This window comes from Trematomus bernacchii, unplaced genomic scaffold, assembly GCF_902827165.1.
Source record: "Trematomus bernacchii unplaced genomic scaffold, fTreBer1.1, whole genome shotgun sequence".
In the NCBI taxonomy this organism is placed as follows: Eukaryota; Metazoa; Chordata; class Actinopteri; order Perciformes; family Nototheniidae; genus Trematomus; species Trematomus bernacchii.
This window is the reverse complement of record NW_022987910.1, coordinates 6,627,081-6,650,846: the sequence shown is the minus strand read 5'-3', so window position 1 is coordinate 6,650,846 and position 23,766 is coordinate 6,627,081. Positions and strand designations below refer to the sequence as shown.

The 23,766-nt window shown below is 41.9% G+C and overlaps 1 protein-coding gene and 3 long non-coding RNA genes across 7 annotated transcripts in view; 2 read left to right on the top strand and 2 right to left on the bottom strand.

Moving 5' to 3' along the window:
* LOC117470351 (muscleblind-like protein 1) overlaps positions 1 to 23,318 on the bottom strand; it is a 69,061-nt gene extending 45,743 nt beyond the window's left edge. For all 4 annotated transcript variants that reach the window (XM_034115099.1, XM_034115100.1, XM_034115102.1 and 1 more), the window contains exons 1-2: positions 23,139 to 23,318; positions 10,739 to 11,749 (exon numbers count right to left, since the gene is read on the bottom strand). In XM_034115099.1, the coding sequence (XP_033970990.1) occupies positions 10,739 to 10,912 (174 nt within the window). In that variant the 5' untranslated portion in view covers positions 10,913 to 11,749; positions 23,139 to 23,318. The remainder of the gene's footprint in view (positions 1 to 10,738; positions 11,750 to 23,138) is intronic.
* LOC117470353 lies at positions 6,970 to 7,567 on the top strand. Its single transcript, XR_004554686.1, has 2 exons — positions 6,970 to 7,147; positions 7,231 to 7,567. It is a non-coding gene; the product is annotated as an uncharacterized LOC117470353 (long non-coding RNA).
* LOC117470354 lies at positions 7,715 to 8,328 on the bottom strand. Its single transcript, XR_004554687.1, has 2 exons — positions 8,135 to 8,328; positions 7,715 to 8,051 (listed from the first exon to the last, which is right to left on the bottom strand). It is a non-coding gene; the product is annotated as an uncharacterized LOC117470354 (long non-coding RNA).
* LOC117470352 lies at positions 8,382 to 9,636 on the top strand. Its single transcript, XR_004554685.1, has 2 exons — positions 8,382 to 9,216; positions 9,300 to 9,636. It is a non-coding gene; the product is annotated as an uncharacterized LOC117470352 (long non-coding RNA).
* Positions 23,319 to 23,766: the final 448 nt, after the last annotated feature.

Genomic DNA, 23,766 nt, shown 5'->3' with positions numbered 1-23,766 from the left:
TCATTGTTGTCCGGACAGGGAAACTCAAGTTTTGGACGACAAGTTTAATGATGCACAATGAGGACAAGTAAGCAGTGTCCATCGTTAAAGCATGATTTATCTCTTCTTAATGGTTGATACTGCAAAATAAAAAGACATAGACGAATAAATGTCTCCCTAAAATGTGTTGGAAACGATAAAGGGAAAAAAATAAAAATCAATGGGTGTGAAATGGGAACAAAAGTGTGGTGGATGCCTGGGAAAGGGAAAAAAAACTGGAGAGAGGGGGGGGGGGGGTGAGTAGAGAGACAGATTAACAGAGGTAATGAGAGAATAGGATGAGAGCGGAGAGCATGACAGAATACAGATACAGAGCAGATTAACACTGTTGGAGTACGTTTCCCTTTCAAAGAGTTGTTCTCCTATATACAGCACTGACACATAAGCATAGACACACAAACACACACCTCTGTCTTATACTGGGCTCTCATTTCAATACACATTGCATTACCTATTCTATATCTGTTCTCCTTGCTTTCCTCTCTCCCTATATTACGCTCACCCTCAACGTTCTTTTGTCTTTCCAAGGACGCTCTAACTCTATGGTGTATGTCAGGGCAACCTGGTCTCACCAGAATGCGTGACTCCACCACGACTCCTTAACACCGCAGTGCGTGGTGGAGTCAAAAACGTTGCTACATTTACGTGTCGGCACCACGCAAACATCCCCAATGTAAAGTGAATGAGGCTCCTTTGTCGTGGTGCACACACGCATTTCTACAACGTCCAGCAGTGAGCTTTTATTCTATAAAACGTTTTTAAAATATACTTTATAGCTTGTAGTAACTCACGAGAGGCTTCTTTTATTTTATTTGTATTCATAATAATTTTTATTTTTCGTCAGAATGTAAAAATTACATTAGTTACGAATTTTTGTTCTCAAAAAACAGTGCATTGTGTGTAATACAACTGTGATTTTTATTAAATTAGTTAGTTTTTAAGGAAGGCCAGAGCTTCAGCTGTGTCAAATAGATTGTTCTCTTTAGTTAACGTTATTTAAAAGATAATTATATTCCTATTTGATCATGTCCCCTTTATTGTATTACGGACGCAGAGAGCAATGTGAGCGTCCATTCCCATTGGATAACGGAGGATTTTACACCCGGAAGTAAGTATTCTCCTTACTGTCGATTGATTTTACAGTGATATCTGCACTACTTATCAACTCAAAAACACCAGATTATCCTTGTTAATTACACAACATTGATTGGTTTAAATTGTGTACAATGCTTTTGTAATTTTCCCCTTCGATTCGGAGAAACAAATATTTGTTCAGAGTTTAGGATAGCCGAAGACACTACACTACCCAGAATCCTCAGCTATTGTTCCGCTTTGCCTCAAGCTCTGTGATTGGTTGACCTCCAACTGCATTCCATATGAAAAAAAAACGTTTCGTAAAAGATAAAATCATACTTTTTTCAGCAGTGCTTGCTTTACTCTTTGAAAGTCATCACATGAATGCATTGTAATGAATGGTTTGGCTGCATTAAATATTACACATCTGTCGTAGTTCTTTATTTATCTACAGAGATCGGGCCTCAGAATAGACCGGAAACTATTCTTTTACCGTTCTGTTTTAATTTCACAATAAAGTTAGTAGTAATAATTTGTTTTGATATTATTGTTTTTTATTAACTACTAGACCGCTGGGTCATGTTAAGACCATCTTTTCTGTGTTGCTGTGGGTTTTTTACATCGCTTTTGTGTTACAAATATCAAAACAATAACAAAATATATCCGTCGTAAACTAAACCAGAAACAGCAGTATATTTTATTTTGTTAACACTGTAAACTTGACAGCTTTTTGACCCAAACCACCTACTAGTTAAAGCACGTTATTACACGTTTAGAGTAATGCAATGCAGGTAGATTGTGTTGCTTTTTAATGACTGTTTAAAATGCCTTTTTCTTAATGTATTTCATTTTTGTAAAGCACTTTTGAATGTGTTATATTTTATGAAAACATTTAAATATTAAGAGTACATACTCTTAATATAGTGGGAAAGTGGAAGGTCAATGATATAAATAATATAGAATAGAAAATATCAAGAAGATAGATACTGTTACGTCCCCCTTCTAGGGTAGAGGAAAGTGACATACACCAGTATGGAATTGGTAAAGTTACAAGCATTTATTTATACAACAAGTTTAACAAAAGGGCAGACAAGCAGCCAGGAGCAAACAAAAGTGGCCAAAAGGCACAGATATAGCTAATGAGCTAACAAAAGGAGGACTCTAACAAAGGGAGGACTCTATTAAATGAGCCTACTTAAATACAAAGGGATATACATATTAAACAAAATAACCCTCACTATCACAGTGGTACAAACTAATGGAAAGGAGAAAACCACAGCTAAGCTAAATACTACAGCCAACGTAAAGGCTAAGATACTCTAGTCACACAATACTAAACTAATTGAGACACATCTAATCACAATAATACTGTTCAACACAGACCACACAAGTTAACCACTTTGAGAACCACTGCGCTAACCTCTCCGCTTCTCTCTCGCTCTCTTGTCTCTTCTTCTGTGTTTCTCTCCCTGTATCGCTCACTCGTCTCTTTCGCCCCCTGTCGGCAGCGGTTAAAATAGAATCGGCCCGTCAAAATTGAAATCCCCTATTAATGTATTGATTATAGGTCCGGGTCCGTATAGGTCGGCGTCTGGGTCCGGATCCGGACCGTGGTCCGCCTGTTGCCGACCCCTGGTGTATGTAGTTCACCCTGCGTTGCTCAGGTGTGAGTATGTCAATATGAACATGTTCGTCTGTTTGTGGGTGTGTGTGTGTGAGTTGTACTCTCTCAAATAAAGCCTATACTTATTGATCACTCCGATGGAGGAAAAAAAGGGCTACTCATATCTCAGTGACCAGTGGTAAACACACATACTGCATTGATTAAAACGCTGGGCTTTTACGACACATACTGTACATTAAAGTTGCTTCAGACGGTACTTCTGCTGCCGAGTTGTTATTTTATTTTTATTTGAACAATTTAAGTCTTTAATTATGTTGTTACTTATGGGAATTTTAAACAAATACTTTATATTTTGTTAGTAACAATATGCTTCTGTAATAATATCCCAGATGGTAGGTGTTTTTTTTATTGTATTTGTATATTCATGTCCGTGTTTGTGTTTTAGTTATTACACTAAAGGGACTTGGTGGAGACCAAAGCAACACTGTTAACTACCTTTTCTAATGTTTCTACGCTAAGCCATACTTGGCATCAAGGGAAATTGTGCTTCTAATGTATGCAACTTTTAGAAAATATATTTTAAAAAACACTGGCACTGGCTCCACTTTACAACAGCCATAATATCCTTGAACATGCTGTTCAAAGTGATTATGGGCACATCATTTCCAGCAGCTTCACCGTATTGACACAAAAAAATCCTCCATATTATTGTAATAATAAGTCAAACGATTCTCAAGGACAAGTGGTCCTTTAGGATAATGGCATGTATAATGAACCCCAAAAAATGTGGTAAGTTTAATATAAATACATGCATACACCGAGTGACCATTAAGCCCAGGCAATAACATCGCCTTTACAAGTTTTTCACTTAAGGACATAGCAGTGTCTTACACTGCTCAATAAACTGGACACTTTGATGTCTGAGTCTTTTGCTAAATCGTAAAGAATCCTGAAACGGTGTATGTGTGTTCATCTGTACACTTTCAAATTGGTTATACAGTCTTCATTTGACAGGGGCAGGTCTTTCTTAATTTAAAAACAGTCTGGAAAACCTTTGAGAACAATCATTTTAGAACTTCAAATATAAGTGTTTCTTAGTTTTATTTATGTGCCTTTTCTTTCGGACAACAAAGCACTTTCTTCGACAACAAAAAAACAAAAAAAGAATGAGAGGAGTCTGAGATTAGTATGATAAAACACATGCTTTTGAATATCAAACGTCTTTCAAACCTCCCATCATTTGAACAAAATGCAACAAAAATCTGGTCAGAAGAGAAAGAACAAAATACATCTGCAGCTTTTAATCGTCTTTCTGTGTCGTCCCTAAATAACTCTAAATAATCACTACTTATTCATATCCATTATGTTTTTAGTGTTGGGTAGTTTTACATTTCTCATTCCTGGATGGGCTTGTTAGACTTTATGTTACCATTGAGGAACAATTTTATATTTATGGCTAATTTATAATCGGCACAGAAAGACATATTTGTATGAAAACAATAATTACAGCATACACCCCAAAACAAATGAATACGTTTTAACATTGTACAATTTAGGTAGCTTATAAGGGTTTCCTGTGATTTTCACCAATCCAATTTAAGTATTTAAAACTCATTTTTTGGTGAATCCAATGTAGCTCTTTGGCTAACTCTCACCTGTTTCCCGTCATGGCCCCGGTAATGCGTCAGCCTAAACCTTTAGCTTTTCATTCTCTGACAATGAAATACAGCCTTATCCCCAGCTGCTAATAGCAACAAGCTGCTGAATTCCTGTGTCAGGAGCCAAAAGGACGAGCAATTAGAATCGGAGAGATGAAACCCTCTGTAATGGTCACACATGCAGAGCACACAGCCCACACAGTGAAATGCGTTCTCTGCTTTGAACCCATCCTAGTACTAGGAGCAGTGCAGCTATTGTACACCTCCTTGTTTTCTGTAATCACAGTTGCCCATCAAGTCCAAAACCTTTGTTTATTTTTGCCTTTTCAAACTTGACTTTAGTCATAAATGTTTACTGAGTCAGCACCTCAAATTCTGCATTGATTTGTTCTAAGTTGTGCTGTGTACCCTGACAGATTCCTAAATGTTCTTTGATGCTGAAGGGATTCCAGACCTCTCCTTCTGACATATTTGCCTCTTTCGTCTCGCCACCCGTTGATTGAATCTTTCCACTATATTCACTGCATAAAAAACACCTTTTTAAAGTTTAGACAGTTTATCAGAGAGAAATAAAGACATCTAAACATAAGGACCAACTGGCAACTGAAAACTGAGGTTTTAAAATGAAAAACGATACAGAACAAAGTGTTTTTAGTAAATATGAGAAGGAAAACTGAATACAAAGAGAAAGATGAATTAATAGGATAAGTATCCATATCCCTTTCCATTTCTCCAGCTGGCCCCCAGTTCTTTTGCCGGCCTGCATTTTTATCAGGAATGAACGGTAGATTGTATGCCAAATTGTCTGTGAGTGCGAAGACACGTGGACCATCATCCGTTCCTTTTTTTTTCTCTCCAAATCTTCCCATCCGTCCTTCCACATCCCCTTGCCCCTCTCTCCATGCCTAGCTCTGTGTTATGAATCCATTTGCAGATAAAGCAGATATATCATTCTGTCATGGAGGCAGGGAGGGGAGGTAGACTGTGGAATGCCCTGGCACTGAGAGCAGGGAAGGGCGCTAAGCACAGTGCTACGCTTCCTCGCACATTCCCTGCTGCTCCTGCTCTCAGCCTCTCGGCTCAGCCTGCATGTCTGTTTTCATGATCCATGCGATGCCCTTACAGCCTCCCGTTCCTATTCCTACCTTACCTTTCCCAACAAAACCCACCTAAGCCATCGGAGCTGCATCCAAGCATCCCAGAACTGTAATAACACAATGCCTGGATTATCAGTAAATCTCCCCCCTGTTTTAAAACAAGGTAGGCTGGGGTCTGGACGGGCTCGACTGACTTCCAACTCTTGTCTCCAGTTACAGAGAATAATACCCTGCTTGCCAATCAGATAGAAGACAAATTACAGAGCATTTGCACAGCACAGTAGACATACTTTAAGGATTCAGAATCATTGTGCTTAGTTGAGCCAAAATACTGAGATTGACTTTACCGATATCTCTCGATCCAACACATTTCCATTATCTGGACAGTTTGTGTGCAATTTCTCTGCGTGTGACTTGTATACACATGTACTTGTCTTCATAAACTATATTACAGGAGGCCAGGGTTTATGTTTGGCTCTCAGCCATGACACATGCTGCCACAGCTGACCCTTTACACTCTCTTCTACTGCTCTAGTAAATGAAGTGTGAGCAGATGTATTTTCACAGAGAATGAGTACTGTAAACTGTGGACAGTCTGTTTATGGCTGAGAATATGAGCTGTACTTTGTTTTTGGATCTCATTAGCACATATGTGTATCTTTAAGGGAAAACTACGTACATTATACAGCCTCACAAACTGCTAGCGTGGCTGCAGATCTTAGTCTCAAATTTAACTTAAACCACAAACCTTCATTAATTCTTGATTTTGTCTCTCAAAGCTAAATACTCATTGATGACTCAAACACCAGTCTCGTGTGTATTTTGTACTGTAGCATATACTACTAGGGATGTCCCGATCCGATCACGTGATCGGGGATCGGAGCCGATCACGTGATTTTCACGTGATCGGGGATCGGGAGAAAAACATCGGGGATCAGATTTTTTTTTTTTTTTTTTTTTTTTTTTTTATAAAATATTTTTATACATTTTATTTAATGTTACAAAACAAAAATGACCATGTTCACGTCTTAAAGTCATCCTGAGGCCTTAGTTTTGGGTTAAAATTACACAACATCATGTATGTGTTGCTTCTTTTGGGCTTGTTTTCATAGACCTGGTTGCTTATTTCTCTCAAATCTGGCAACAGAGTGGGCGCAGTGTCTAATACTAGCAGTAAGCTAACAAGAGGCTACGTTCAGCTGGTGACTCGGGAGTCGGGACAGAGAAAATGTCAGGAGTTTGGAAGTATTATAAAATTGAAAGCGAAGGCAGTGTAACAGCCAGATGCAATGTTTGCAAGGCGGAGGTTCCGCGTGGTGGAAAGAACAGAGCTACGTTCAACATGACCAATCTAATACAAACACCACCAACAACAACACGACGAGTACACAGCGGCCACTCAGGTAACGGCACTGAAACTGTGAGGATTTACAGTATCTCCCTCCTTCTTCTCTTCTTTGTTTTATGTTTGTTATGTTCGTTCTGTCTGTCTGTGTGTCTGTCTCCCTGGCTGGGTGTGGCTGACCCACTTCTGATTCCCGCCAACTCACCTCCGCAGCTGCTGCTCATCATCCTGATTACACTACTCACCTTCACCTGCTTATATGCCCGGTCCTCTCATCCAGTATTCACCAGTTCGTCGTTTCACCTCGCTGGTAATTCGACTTGGTACATGTAGTTTATGGTAAAACTAACTCTCTGTGTTCCTGCCGAATCTAACCCTTGTGTTCTCCGTCAGAATCCATCTGCCTACTCCTCTGCCTGCCACATCCAGCCACGTACCTCTCGTCTGAGTATCTCCGTGCTTCCACGCACACCGGCTCCAACCTGTCAACTATCGCCAGCTCTGGATCAGCGGCTTTCCTCGCCAGTGTACCTTCGTGCTTCCACGCACACCAGCTCCTTCCTGTCGACTCTCACCAGCTCTGGTCCCCCGGCTCTCCTCGCCAGAGTATCTCCGTGCATATCCGCACCACCTCAGTTAACAAACCCTGGCTTTGGGTTTATTGGATATTTAATCCCTCGTCTGACTCTATATAAGGTTTTTGGTTAATAAACCTTTTTCTACCTCAAAAGCTCTGTTTCATCGTCCTGTGTTCAGCATTGTGAGTTCACTCCTGTAGCTACCGGTGAGCTTAACAGTACGAACTGGTCACTGTTAAGCTCACCGGTAGCTACAGGAGTGAACTCACAATGCTGAACACAGGACGATGAAACAGAGCTTTTGAGGTAGAAAAAGGTTTATTAACCAAAAACCTTATATAGAGTCAGACGAGGGATTAAATATCCAATAAACCCAAAGCCAGGGTTTGTTAACTGAGGTGGTGCGGATATGCACGGAGATACTCTGGCGAGGAGAGCCGGGGGACCAGAGCTGGTGAGAGTCGACAGGAAGGAGCTGGTGTGCGTGGAAGCACGAAGGTACACTGGCGAGGAAAGCCGCTGATCCAGAGCTGGCGATAGTTGACAGGTTGGAGCCGGTGTGCGTGGAAGCACGGAGATACTCAGACGAGAGGTACGTGGCTGGATGTGGCAGGCAGAGGAGTAGGCAGATGGATTCTGACGGAGAACACAAGGGTTAGATTCGGCAGGAACACAGAGAGTTAGTTTTACCATAAACTACATGTACCAAGTCGAATTACCAGCGAGGTGAAACGACGAACTGGTGAATACTGGATGAGAGGACCGGGCATATAAGCAGGTGAAGGTGAGTAGTGTAATCAGGATGATGAGCAGCAGCTGCGGAGGTGAGTTGGCGGGAATCAGAAGTGGGTCAGCCACACCCAGCCAGGGAGACAGACACACAGACAGACAGAACGAACATAACAAACATAAAACAAAGAAGAGAAGAAGGAGGGAGATACTGTAAATCCTCACAGTAAAGGAGAGTGAGTTGGCAGTTCCTTCTGTCCAGCATCACATTCAACGGTGCCGTAAGATTTGGAGGGACACTCGCTCAGAACTCCTCCGGACTTCTACCAGGAATCAACGGTCAGCTAACCGTCACAGACATGCCGCTCCCCATTACACCCCTGGACAATCAGTTTGGTTGTCTTCCAAAAATATCTCACTCCTCACCGAGTCAAAGAAACTGTCCCCTCGGTTCCTTGGGCCTTTCCTCATTGAGCGCATTATTAACCCCTCTGCTGTCCGCTTGAGACTCCCCAGATCCATGAAGGTTCATCCAACCTTTCATGTTTCCCAGATCAAGCCAGTCCACACTAGTGACCTGTGCCCTCCAACCATTCCCCCTCCTCCCCCCCGAGTCATCGATGATCATCCTGCCTACACCGTGCGTCGGCTTATGGATGTCAGACGCCGGGGCAGGGGCTTTCAGTACTTGGTTGATTGGGAGGGTTACAACCTGGAGGAACGTTGCTGGGTGCCTCGGTCACGCATCATGGACCCTGTCATGGTGAGGGAGTTCCACAGAGCACACCCTGACAAGCCTGGTGGTCGCCAGGAGGCTCCCGTGGAGAGGGGGGTACTGTGAGGATTTACAGTATCTCCCTCCTTCTTCTCTTCTTTGTTTTATGTTTGTTATGTTCGTTCTGTCTGTCTGTGTGTCTGTCTCCCTGGCTGGGTGTGGCTGACCCACTTCTGATTCCCGCCAACTCACCTCCGCAGCTGCTGCTCATCATCCTGATTACACTACTCACCTTCACCTGCTTATATGCCCGGTCCTCTCATCCAGTATTCACCAGTTCGTCGTTTCACCTCGCTGGTAATTCGACTTGGTACATGTAGTTTATGGTAAAACTAACTCTCTGTGTTCCTGCCGAATCTAACCCTTGTGTTCTCCGTCAGAATCCATCTGCCTACTCCTCTGCCTGCCACATCCAGCCACGTACCTCTCGTCTGAGTATCTCCGTGCTTCCACGCACACCGGCTCCAACCTGTCAACTATCGCCAGCTCTGGATCAGCGGCTTTCCTCGCCAGTGTACCTTCGTGCTTCCACGCACACCAGCTCCTTCCTGTCGACTCTCACCAGCTCTGGTCCCCCGGCTCTCCTCGCCAGAGTATCTCCGTGCATATCCGCACCACCTCAGTTAACAAACCCTGGCTTTGGGTTTATTGGATATTTAATCCCTCGTCTGACTCTATATAAGGTTTTTGGTTAATAAACCTTTTTCTACCTCAAAAGCTCTGTTTCATCGTCCTGTGTTCAGCATTGTGAGTTCACTCCTGTAGCTACCGGTGAGCTTAACAGAAACAACCGACACTTTCAGAGACTTTTAAAAGGAAAGAGAAACTACCCCAGAACAGCCAAGATAGCTGAATTCATCGCGTTGGATGACCAGCCGTTATCTGTTACCTTTTTTTTCCTCTTAATGCATTGCATAAAGATCGGATCGGGAAAAATCGGTATCGGCAGATTGTCAAAATCAAATGATCGGAATCGGATCGGGAGCAAAAAAAGGTGATCGGGACATCCCTATATACTACTATATACTGAGACAGTGTCGGATGACACCTAGCGTGACAAAATGACAGAAACATCTTGCCCATTATTGACACGTGTATATTATAATGTCCATATAGGATGCCACAACATTTCCCAACTTTTAGATTCTGTCCCTTTATTTTTCCTTTCTCTTTTTTTTTGTTCCCTTGTTTGATTTTCTGTCTCTAAGGGATCGAGGGAGAGAGGGAGAAAAGAGTGTGTTGTCCCAGTGCCAGGGCAAAAATAGACAGTAAATTACAGAGCCTTCTGAGAACACCCCACTGTGTGGCATGACCTCAAAATAACACACACAGACATACACTAGCAGGCTTACATACAATTATAGAATACACAGTGTGCTGCCCTATTTCTATATTTCCTATTCAGCCTGTTGAAGCAACGATCAGACAGAAAACCTCCGTGCCAACTGAGAGTCCTGTACTCAAATGATGTGCCAGTGAAGGAAACTCTGACTCTGATTCACAGATGTTATTGCGATTGCTGTCCCATCTCAGCTTACCAAGACACATACACCCAGTTTTTATATGTACATGTTTTCATCCCTATCCCATGGCATAAACGTGTATGGATAAAGAAACAATATCTCACTTTTCACTAAATGTACTACATACTTCTACTGTTTTCCTACTCCACCTCCTCTTTAGGTCTAACACATTCTGGCATCTGCAAAACCCCAAAATAGAACTACTGAAAACAATTTCTTGTCAACGCTGCATGCTAGGAAATTGAGAAAAGACAAGGCTGTGATGAATGGACGTTATTGGTGTTTGTCGTACTCACCTTGAGTGAGTCAAAACAGGCAATGACTCTGCCGTTTTCTACTTGACAGCTCTTGGCAGGGTGGGCGAACTTGCACTCACTGTCCGGTCGTGAACAGGTTCCTCTCTGGAATTCTCGACAAACCTCCAACGTCAGCCACTTTGTGTCCCGCATCTGTGTCATATTTACCGCCATTTCGAACCAGGCAGGAAGGGTCGATCAATACAAATAGATATCCAAAAAATGCAGTTATGTTTGTGTCTGTTTTTTTCTATTGACACTGGGACAAATATTGAGAAAGAAGAGGTAAAGGACATGGGCAAATGCTATTTTAAGAGGTTTGTTGTCCCCAAGGTGTGATTCTGAGGTGAAGACCTGGGAATTGTCTACCACCTGCGCCCCATCCTAAGAGTCTTTGTGTTGCTGTATTAGAAATCCTTCACAGCATGTCACCCAAGGCCTGGGCTGGTGACGGCCTTCGTGGGTTTGCTTTGTAATCTCTTTGGATTTCCTTCTCAAACACACACGCCAGTTCTGGCTTTTGCCTCGCTCCTCCGCTGAACTGTCAGATGAGACAAATGGCAAAACACATTATCGATCGAGCTGGCCCATGATGAATAGCTGAAGGGCTTTAGGAGAGGAGGAAGAAGGAGAAATATGAACAGGAGGAGGTGGTTGAGAAGGATGAGGCTGTGGTGGAGGGGACAGTTATCTCCTTCCGATCACAGGAGTCGATAAATGCTGTCTGTCTTCGGTGTCAGGCTGGGTCGGCAGAGGAGTCTGGGGGTGTTGACTTCCACAGATGAGGGCTGACTGGCATGGATGGTATAAGGTCTGGCTGGCAAAAAGCAGGAGATGGAGGGAAGGATGAATGTGGCAGTAGTGTGGAGACTGGATCAGTGGATGGCGGTAGCAGTCATGGGGCTTCGAGTGTGGCTGGCACCTCAGGCAGACATGGACAGGCACAGAGGCAGAGGGGCTTCAGTGAAGCCAAAGAGCCACAGGGGTCAGCGAAAGAAGGCACAATTCTCTCTGTGAAAAAGGAGGGAAGAGTGTCAGTGAGGCATGGCTTAAAACTTGCACTCACAAACAAACACACAGCAACACACATACACCCTAATGTTAAAGCTCTCCGGCACACATTTAGATTCATACAAACTGCTTTATTTGAACATGTTTCCAAGTCATTATTTTGCACATCCTCTCTTACGTTAGCCCTCACAGAGACCGCCGGGCTCTCAGCTTGAAAATCAAATCAAACACCATAGCTAAAGGTAAAGCTCACGCATTCAGGCGCAGACAATTTATTACAAAGGGCGAGAGAGAGAGAGAGAGAGAGAGAGAGAGAGAGAGAGAGAGAGATAGAGGAGAGAGAGAGAGAGATAGAGAGGATGAGTCGGAGGGAGGAGGAGGAGGAGGAGGAGGAGGAGGAGGAGGAGGAGGAGGACCGGAAGAAAATTAGTAATTTTAAGTGATTCTTATTAACACATATCAGCCTCAGTCAACATTATTACAGAAACAAAAGACAAAACATTTGACAGACTTTAACACTTTCTTAGGACTTCTTAATGTCTGTTTTGAGCTTGTGCTTTGAAAGAAAACACTACCTTTATTATACTTATCAATAACAACAAGCGAGTTCTTGAGTATCAAATAGTGATTTGATAAATAATACATCTTTCAATCAGCTGTTGAGATAGACTGCTGGCAGGTGGCCATGAAAGACAAAAGAGATAAGGACTAGATGATGTCAGTATACGAGAAAAATAAGGAATGTGAACTATTTCTGCTGTTTTGCCACACAGTCATGTACTGTAGGCTCCTTTAACCCACTAATCCAACACTTCCTGACCTATCTGCTCACATTTTCGGATATTGAAAGAACAGACTGCCCCCCAAATCTCATACAGCTGCTTCACTTATAGTAGGGCCCTGAACTCTACATCCCACATGTGGTTAGATTACTTCTAAGCCCCCACGCTCAGATGTAATACCTTGAATATGCTGACATGCACTGCACTGTTATTACCCTTAACGCAACCAGACCAAAGTTTGTAAGGATGCATGCCTAAAATACAAATAACCTTTATAAAAGATGTGCAACATACAATGGTATGAACTTTGTTTCAGTGAAAAATGTAACATATTTCTCTGATAGTTGATACTATCTTGCCTGGGGAGAGTTTCAATCTTAGCTGACTATTGTTAGCCTGCTGCAGGAGCTAAGGTTTGCTTCCTAGATGTTAGTGAAGTTAGTGTATTTTCTCTCAGACTACTATCACAACACATTCTTGAAACTGAAAGAAATCATTAACTGAAGAGTTAGATTTAAAGCGTAAATGGTACTATAAAAATGATAAAGCTATTAACCAAAAAACTACCCTGAACACAACAAACACAAGAATAATGATATGTAACAGTAATAGAGCATCCAATGATTGAATCTGGAATCATTATTACTGCATAAAACTGGTGATTTTGATTCAACTTGACCAGAAGGAAAAGAGAGAAGCAAGAGAGGAGGGAATACAAATAACAAAGTAAAAATACTCCTTTGGTCAAACACTGATTGCTTTTGTGTCATGCTCTCTTCTCGTATTCAGGCTGGTCACATTTGTGGTGAACTACTTTTTCAGCACAGGGTTATTTTAGGCTGTGAGTTTTAAGGCCAGGGCAGTCCACTGTATCTGGCAGGAAGACTGTGGTAGGGATATAGAATACAGAGAGGGAAACCATCACCAATCCTTAAAATGTGGGTAGCAAATTGGTCTTCTACATCGTTTATTCTTACTCACTTTCTGACCTTTGCTATAACTTTCTGAATCACACCAAAGAAGTCCAGATGTTAGGATGGTAGGAACAAAAGAAAATGCTGTTCATTTGTGGCCATTCTGAGTGTGGGTCATGCTAACGCCGCTATAAAACACATGAGGGGTTTCTGGCGCGTAATTCCAGATATGCTTATTTTTTATATGGAGTCAAATGTGCCATTTTTAGATTTTTTTTCTTTAACTTTGTTAAACCTGACATGACCTATCCACAATTAAAAACTGTTTCTTTGTCAAAATCATTACAATATTTTCATATTTTTTACCAGTGACATGAATTAAACTGTCAACACAGCTTATTAGCTTTGCCACAAATGTGAGCAATGCTAATAAGCTGCTTTCAACGTATAATCAAAATCTCTTTTTGATTTTGACCACCCTGTTGTAGACTGTCGAGGAACACAACCAAACCAACCACATTTCTTTTGGGATGCAGCATGTTCCCCCTAAAGGCCCTGACACACCTAGTCGACAGTTGTCAGTCAATCAGTGCCAGAACGTTGGAGAGCATCTGTTGCTTTAGTTTTTGCGGTGTTTCCTGCTCTGTTGCCACTTGTCTGCGTTTTTTGGGTTGAGTGAGTGTGAATTTGTGGCTTTGGAAGTGGAGAAGAGGCGACATCAGTTGCTGCTAGTTCTTTTGATGTCAATTTGGTTTTTGTCTGTGCTGTAAACATTCCAAATGAAACATCAATACTTTTATTTTGCCTTTTTTTGACAGTGCAGATAAAAGAACAGGAAAGAGGGAGGGAGGCAACATCAGATTTGAACCTGGCCACCAGGCAGGCAGACTGACTAGAGCTACCAAGGTGCTCATAAACCTACATTTTATAGAAATATTTCAGATGCTTTTCTCTAAATCCATCAGAGGTAATCAGTAAAAGGAGTATCTACTTTTTGGTGAAAACAGGAATAATAATATCTATATATTCCTAAAGCAGATCACAAATGCATTTTAACGTTCACGATAGAAATTCAAGTCAGTCGTACTGAACCCAAGCATGCACTGACTTAAAAGAGAATATGCCCCATTTCTAATAACCGCATGAGTGAAAGAAAGCGAAAGCTGGAAAATGTACACAAATTACAAACCAAACAGAGTCCTAAGGCAATGCCAATATAGTTTTCCTATGAGTCATATTTTATTTGGGTTTTAATACACTTCTTTCGTTGAAGCAACTATGACAAAGCTCACAGCCGTGAGGTTTGACATTAAATAAAGTAGATTTCATAAATGGGGCTCCACCTACATGTATTATTAGCCCCAATTCCACATGGATATATCTTGTGCCAAAGGCTTGAACTACATTCCCATCAGACAAGCACAACCCATTTGAAAACCCAGAGTGAGCGAGGCTCATTAGACGAGGCTCATGTCAAAACAGAGGATTCAAATGTAGGGGTAAAAAATGAGATAAATTACTCTGGCAATGAGGAAATATATAAATAAAGGAGTCATCAATAAGCATCTTAGCATGTATGAATAATGCATGTGGCCATTTCCCATAGCCAGAGGCAGGAGATATTATTACACCATCAGATCAACTAGCAAAGGTAATACGTTGGAGAGGAGAGATAGAGAAGGCTGGGGATATTGCAGTAGGCAATCCCTAATCCACATTAAAGACACTCTTTTTGACTGAAATATCAGTTAAACATTGTGTGTCTAACTTGTGACCAACTTCAGCGTTTGTAGTCCTCACAAAGCTGGGTGTAATGGCAAGAGTGTCACCGGGGTCAAAGGGAGCCAGCTGATACTGTGCTAATCCGTCTGCAGAAATGATGCCGCAGGATTGGCAGGACTCTGGACTATTTCATGACAACTCTCTAAGAAAAACACAAAGATTTAGACTCTGTGACACCACTGTTGCTCAATTACTGACTGTTAAAACCCAATTACATACACAGTTAATGTGTTATAATCCTGTGTGGACCGCAGGAAGAGAAGCTGTTTGAGTTACAGCTAATGATGAAGGGAAAGTAAATATAACAGACTACATTAATGGAAATGTTCCATTGTGGCAAACTGTCCCTGAGATTGATTTAGTGTTATTCTTAGAGTTTTGTTGATAATCTATACTAGTTTTTGTCAAGTTTGTTTAGGTCTTATTTTCGAGTTTTATATGGTCGACAAATATTTTGCATTGCTGTTAATGAAAACACTGTTACACATAGTGAGATGTTTATGTGCCATGGTTAGTGCAAACCAAATAGAATACTGTCTTTTATGGTCTATCGCACTGTTAACACAAGTCAAATCCAGAGCTGCATCTTAGAGCAGAGGGATACAGACAACGAATGAGGAAAGCTGGTGTAAACACGGCCCAGAAACGGGAGGAATTTATTCACCTTTAATGACTTCCAGGGAAGAAAAAAATGAGGGGAAATCAAGAAAAGAAGCTGAGAGAGCAGGTTCCTATACGTGTTTGATTTCCTATGACTCCAACAGAGTCACACTGTCAAATCTGATTAGTAAACATATCATTGTACATGCTGTCTAGAAATTTGAAGTTTTGTTTAGGCGTCAATTTGAGACTCCAGACATTCCTTTTGTAGGAAAGCTGGAGGGAGGGAAGGGAAATTCAGTAATGCTAGAGGTTAAAGGGCGCTGGCTGCCGCAGCAAAAAGCAGATGCTGGACGTTTCAAATTATAGTGCATCACGGGGTGACCAGCATATCATCTTCATATGACCTGAGCTGCCCTTTATTCTGATAGGAGCATCAGGAAGGAGAGAGAGGGAGAGAGTGTGAGAGACAAATGAAGTGAAGGAGACCAGAGGTGGTGACAGGAAAAGGATGGAGGCTTGAGGAAAAGTGATGGGAGGAGAACAGAAACAGAAGTTGTTAAGAGACAGAGGTTAGTGTCAGGTAGAGAGAAGGGAAGAACAAGTTCAGCACTGGCATGTCAAAAAGGAGAAGTCAGAGGAAAAAGTAGGGTTTGGAAAATGCAGAATGTTGTACCAATTCAAAGCACTGCTGGTGTTCTCCTGTGATACCATATTGACATGTTCATCTCTCTTCATTTATCTTTCTCAGATTTCCTTTTATATTTATCTTCATGCACATGCTTCAGTGCTTTCTGCTTCTTCCCCCTCTCAAAATCTCTGTGTTTCTCTTGAAATGTGCTTTCTGCTGGGTTGCACTCTGAGTATCATGTGACATAAACTCCTTTGTAAACGTAGCTAGTCTTTTAATAGTAGCTGTCCTCATTTTGTTCACCCACTGTCTCAGCCCCCTCTATCTTAACGTCCTGTTCCTTGTTCACACAACACCTTATGCTGCAGTAACCCGGTAATGTGCTGCAAGGTCATCATCGCCACGGTAAGTAAGGAAACCTTGTCTAAAGCAAGGATAAAGTGGTTAACAGTGTCAGTTCCAGCGTGATATCATAGAGGCATGGTGGAAATCAAATGACATACACCATCTTATCAAATGAGCTCTATGACATCAGAAATAGACAAGGTCTCACACCTGAGAGCCATATTTTCACAAATCAGATGAGTCGCAGCCACAGTCTATGGTCACAGCCTGATAATATGAAATAATATATCATTATTGTCGACAAATACGTTGACCAAACGTTTTATGTTAATCAGTAACACATACAATTAACAAATTAACAAATAATCACAACTTCTTGGAAAAATGCAAGATGTTTTTGACATGAATTTACGATCCTGTACCTTTTAAACTTGTTTTCAGTCTACATTGCGTAACATAAAACGTTCTGTTATTTGCTGTTTTTGTGTATGTTAGCTAGTGTAACTGTAGGCTCTGGCTCAACTGGTTAGTGCGCTGATCCTGGATCAGGGGAGCACTGGTTCAATCCCTTCTGCAGTCAGCATGTCGTTGTGTCCTTGGTCAAGACACTTCACCTCACAGTGCTCCAGAGGGGATTGCTCACAGTATTGAGTGTATGTAAGTCGCTTTGGGTAAACGCGTCTAACAAGTGATATGTAATGCAATAGCAGCTATTTAGCCAATGATGTCCATTGGCAGACCCTTTCAAATGTTTGTTACACTCCAAATTGTTATGGAATGTTGAAGCAGAAAACCATATTTTGCAATTGTTCATTTTATACAAACAAAAAAACACTCAAACACACAATCTTGAGTTATCACGCTAAAATATTAGCCTTTTAGAAGCCATCTTTGTGCTACCTTAGGATATATAGATGGCTGGCATTGTTACAGGGTGAGATCTTAGTATTATTTTTTCTTCAAATATAAGTCATATTTAATACTAAGATAATATCTCATCAATGATGGAGACATTGCTCATTAAGAAAACATCAAATCAATTGATGCTGATTAATGGATACGTTAACACTTAAACTTATTAAACGATAGTTTCTTTGGCCGCCATAAATCTATATCGTCATACAATAAAATCATTTAATTTGTATTACTTCCTGTTTAAACTGCCTCAGGAACATTGAATGATGGACATATCTGTGGCATTAATGAGCTTGAATACCTTGCCAAAGGGACAACCTAATTGCTCCCATGTGAACGCTGTGGAAAAAATTCCCCAACCCACCCATGCAAGCCTGAGATCTGATCCTACAGATGTGCTGGTCATACTTAAACGATGCTCGATAGATATTCATAGATTGTAACATCAAGGTAATTCTAGACTATCTCATGTCCCTCGCCTGACACACACACACACACACACACACACACACACACACACACACACACACACACACACACACACACACACACACACACACACACACACACACACACACACACACACACACACACACACACACACACACACACACACACACACACACACACACACACACTAGTATTGACCACAAACCATGAGACAGCAGATCTGCATCATCTAAGCTACAGAGATGAGTGGAAGGTCAGTCCGTGCATTGATATTCAAGACACCGCCATATGAGTAATATGTATGCATATGCACGACATCAACTATTTCTCATGAACGCGTCTTTATCTCACACACACACACAAAGAACCCACCCTATGACTCCCTCCTTCGGCTGTAAGACAAACAGAGGGGAGGGGAGACGACAAGAGCAGTCAAGTGGCACGTGTGCAAGCTGTCGTCTGCACTGTGATATCAGCGCCAGTGTTTAAACAGCCTGACGTGCACATAGAGACAAGAGTGACAGAGGGTGAGGCAGTTAAAGCAGACACCCACATGAATAATGATGTGAGATAATGTACGTTTAGATACATGGTTACCTGTTCATTTTTGCGTGATAGAAAGGGGGGGCAGTAACATGATTGTGCATATATGCATACGTTTTGTTTCATCTATTCAACTGCTTTTCTCTCCACTGCAGTGGCTGTGGTAGTGCCATTGTGGTGTAATGCAGTGGTGGGGTGTCATTGAGTTCATGGACATAAACCACTGCCAGACCAGTCTGCTCCTCTCAGGAATAGCAATGGAGGAGGTGTGTATGAGTTTATATTTGTGTGGGCGGGGAGGGTGGGACAAGAAAGATTGGAAAACGGCGAGAATGAAAGGAGAAGTCACAGAGACGGGAAGACATATAGACAGACAGACGGGGTGAGGAACAGACAGTGAGTGATAGAAAGGAGACGTCCAAGAGATAAAGACGTTTTGGGTGGATGCTTGGCAGACATGCCGTGAAAAAGTACTCTGCCCACTATGGAAAAGCTCCCCTGTGTACATGTTCCACCTCCGCATGTGGCATTTCAAGCATGGGGGGCCTTTATCAGACATTAAAAAACGGCATTCACACACACACACACACACACACACATACACACACACACACACACACACACACACACACACACACACACACACACACACACACACACACACACACACACACACACACACACACACACACACACACACACACACACACACACACACACAGTCTTTCAGAGTGTCTCGCTCTTTCTCTCTCTCTCTCGCACTCAGACACATGCCGAGCTAGACAGACTCTGAGACATGCAGGCAGGGAATGATACGAATAAAAACCAGGAGGACAGACAGGTAGACAGACGGGAGGAACAGGTGGCATGGCCCGAGAAAGACAGGGTGGAGATATTCAGCATGTAATGAGATGGGAGCAGAGTGAGACAGAGGATTTAGACAAAGAAAGATACAAGTGCAGCAAGATAAGGATAATTCATGACAGTGGAAAATCCTTGACAGGAGACGGTTCAGTAACAGCGATCACTGATTAGAAACTCAATGGCTGAGAAGCTTAATGGCAGAATTGCTGTAAGGAGTATGAAGCTCAATAGACGGGGATGATTAACCCTAATGATTTGCCCTTCTGCTATTCTTTTTCTGGTTTGGATCAAATCAGGAAATACCAAAGGAGTGGATGCAATCCAAAACGAAATATCTGCTATCAGTTTACAGAATCGCAGCCACACACACATGAAGTGCAGTCTTCCTGACTTGTCATCAGAGCAGCATTTGGCCAAACGGGGGATAATCTGTACTCTTCAACTGTCTATGACCAGTGATTCAGTTTGACACCTTAATCTGTGGAAATCACAGAGGGCTCCACTGAGGAGCCAACTGTATTTACTATAGATTACTTCTTCCACTAGTGCACATTAGTCCAGTGACAGCTCTGCAGACGGCAGGGGAAACAGCAATCATACGCCATTGACTGACTCACTGTGATTTTGCCACTTGCCGGAGGACTCTCCTAACCATTTGTTTGAGTGACCCACTGTCCATCTGCCAGTTATATGCTCTGTGTTGGTTTACTGAAGCTTGGGATTCAAAGCCACCTTCACTCACAGGCTCCTGCTATCACCTTGATCACAGCATCTGCCACATTTTCCTTTCCCCTCGATAATTGAATAATGTAAATCAGGGCGCCCATGCCATTATTCACATACACATTAATTGTCTCACCCACACACAAACACACTCCTCATCTGTATTCGACACAGACTGCCCTGTGCCTGCTGAGGACAGCAGGGAGATGACATCCCTTCTAAAGGACAGATTAGTTGCAGAATGAACAAAAAGGTGGGGGAGGATAAGAAAAGAGGACACATTCCCTTTTCTCTTATTTTTCAAGAATCATGAGTCAAATGCAGGTAACTATGCATGTTTCCACTTCACTCTTTCTCCGCTATAGTGTTTTCTCCCACACAGTTGTTTAGACAGAGTTGTGTGTGCAGTGAAATTCAGTATGTATCTGAGTGCCTCTGCGCTCTCGCTGTTCTATACTCTAATGACCTTGTAGATCTGCCTGCTCTGATCTGCAGAGAAGCTTATTCAACCCACTGAGAGTCAGACACTGAAAAAGAAACGGAGCGAGCCACAACAAACGCAGATTGACAGGGAACTAGACGCAGTAAGGGAATGAAACTGTGAGAAAGAGACAGATGTGTTGAGATCAGGGTGTGTACACAAAACAACGGGGAATATTTAGCAAATTTCCATCAGCAGTCAGGCACCTTGACATTTCTATTCAAGATTTTAATTACTTTTATTTCATTTCTTTTAGTTTTCTGAGCCGCTCTGATTTGCCTGGGGATTGAAAGAAAAGTATTTTTCCAGCAAAACGCTCATCAATTTCTATTGTTAAATATGTAGTGTGTTGCCTCACTGATTTAGCGACCATGAAACTGTTGTATGTATACAGTATGTACTTACGAATTCTTATTTTTCAGAAGATCAGCTTTAAACAATGTAAGTGAGAACTTTATAATAGTGTTGAGGCTCCATTAAGCTTTTATTACATTTTGATGGAGCCTCAACATGTAATCCATGCAGGAATGTATGGAGACCTGTCATCAGGAGCTCTGATCACAGTTTACAGTACACTGCAGCTGTCATAAACATATTGAAATGAGGCGACTGAGTTGTGCATGCTCTGTACAGATTAATTGAAAAGAGTTTTACCTGTGCTGGACTATAGTGATTTGATCAATATGAATGCACCTGCCCATTACCTGATAAAGTTAGATGCCGCCTATCACAGTGCTCTGAGATGTGTTACTAACTGTAAAGTATTAACTCATCACTGTACCCTGTATGCCAGGGCAGGTTTGCCTTCACTAACTGTGAGGCTCAGTCACTGGTACATGTTCATCTACAAAGCCATGTTAGGTAAACTACCATCCTACATCTGCTCTCTGATCACACGACGAATTGAAAGTAGCTATTGCCTGAGATCTCATGCTGTGGTTTTGTTAAACAAACAGCTTCTCTAACTTGGAACAGTCTGCAAAAAGAATGGAAACTGAGCAATTTGGTTCCACAGCATGTTTTTAAAGCTCAGATAGATGCTATGCAATCTGATACTGTTGGTACCTGCAAATGTCGTTAGGTATGTAAATTGTAAATCCCTGTATCTATGTTGTATGATGTCCTTTTTGTTTTTCTGTTGTTTTCTGTTTTTATGTCTTCATGTGGAACCCACTTGCAGCAGGTCTCCCTTGAAAAAGAGATCGATGATCTCAATGGGATTCACCTGGTTAAATAAAGGTTTGAAATGAGTCAAGACCCTAAAGCTAATGTCTTTCAGATACTTTGAACCTATTCAAGTAATTACTGTAAGCTTTTAATGCAAAACAAACAAAAGGTGTTAAAAAATCCTGCTTTTGTTCAAAATGAAAATACGGAGTCCTCTGTAGTGCTCTATTTATTCTATTGTTTTCCCCATTAAAGTGGTGCACACATATTATAGCCCTTTATATATATTTTTTATATTAAAGAACTCATTGAGATTAAAATCTCTTTTACAAGACTGACCTGGCCATAAGGTAGTTCCCCCCCTCATCCAATATGGCTCACATACAGTCTTTTTTGGGACATAAATATAACAGCATTTATGTACCTCGCTTTACTCATTTGTCTGTTTACTTTCCTCATTGACACACAAACTTAATAAAAGAATATCAAGCCATTATATCCAAATGATGCTTACATTTTTGGCCCTTTCAGCAATGATTTTGTCTGTGCCCATGTATGTGTGTTAACGTGTTTATGTGTCAGACTGGTATAGACAGCCTGGGAAAGCAGGAGTTTAATCATTTCCTGAAGGCAGCTGTAGTGTAAACACCAGTAGTGCAGTCATTATACAGGAGGGTTGTTCTATATGTAAGTGTGTTTCTGATGAGGTCAGTGTGTGTTTTTATTCATTCATCCATAAACGCATACATGAAGCTTTACTGTTAACAGTGGGAGTAACACAGCAGGGATTTCAGTGTAGTACAATAGAGAAAGAAAGTTAAGCCTTCCAGAAAAGGGAATATGTGTCAGTGTGTGCATGAGTGTGTGTGTGCTAATCATTCTGCGGAACATTAAACACTAACATTACCCATTGTTTTGTCTGCTCAGCTCTTTTCCACATTAAAACTGTCCTGCCTCAAACTACCACACATTAGCGGTGACGCACATATCTGCATATGTACACACACACACACCCGCTCCAGCAGACATATAACTCACTCAAACAACAAATCACACTAAACATCCAGATGGTGAATAAAAAATCAAGTGAAACAGCAGAACTGACCAGAAAATATTAGCAGGGATACCTCAGTCTTGAGTCGAAACACACACAAAGTAACACACATACTCAGAGTAAACAGCAATGACTTACTGTATCTCTGCAAGGACTCATCTGACTGCTGCTGAGGGGAGAATGGAAAGTGAAAAGCTCATGCTTACTTCGCGGCACTCCTCTCTTTCGCTCCCTCTGTCACTACCCCCTCCTCCCTCCCTGTCCTTCACTCCTTCTCTCTCCCTCCTTCCCTCTTGGCAGAGCCCTACTGTATTCAGATACACGAGTCTCCATATACGGCAGCACAGCTAAACATGTCACACATAATTTATCCACAGCAGGCTGCGAGTTCACCTTTCACAGCTCGCACTTGGACCATATGCAAAAGAGGGAGGAGAGCAACGCCGGGGAACTTCACTCAGACAAACTTCTTCTGTCAACAGCCACGATTTCATACTGCATGAGTGTGTGTGCGCATCTGTGTGCATGAGTGTGTGTGCGCATCTGTGTGCATGTGTGTATGTTAACAAATGCAGACAATCAGACCGTGAAAATGCTACCCTAGACCAAAATGCAATTCACCTGCACTGTTTCAACACCTCCCTCTCCCCCTTTTTCTTCCACACAGTCTCTCCACCATCTGTATCTGCAGGCAGTAAATCTCATACAGATTCTGTTTGTGAGAGCTGTCCACCTGCACGTCCCCCCCCCCCCTCTTCTCCTCCCT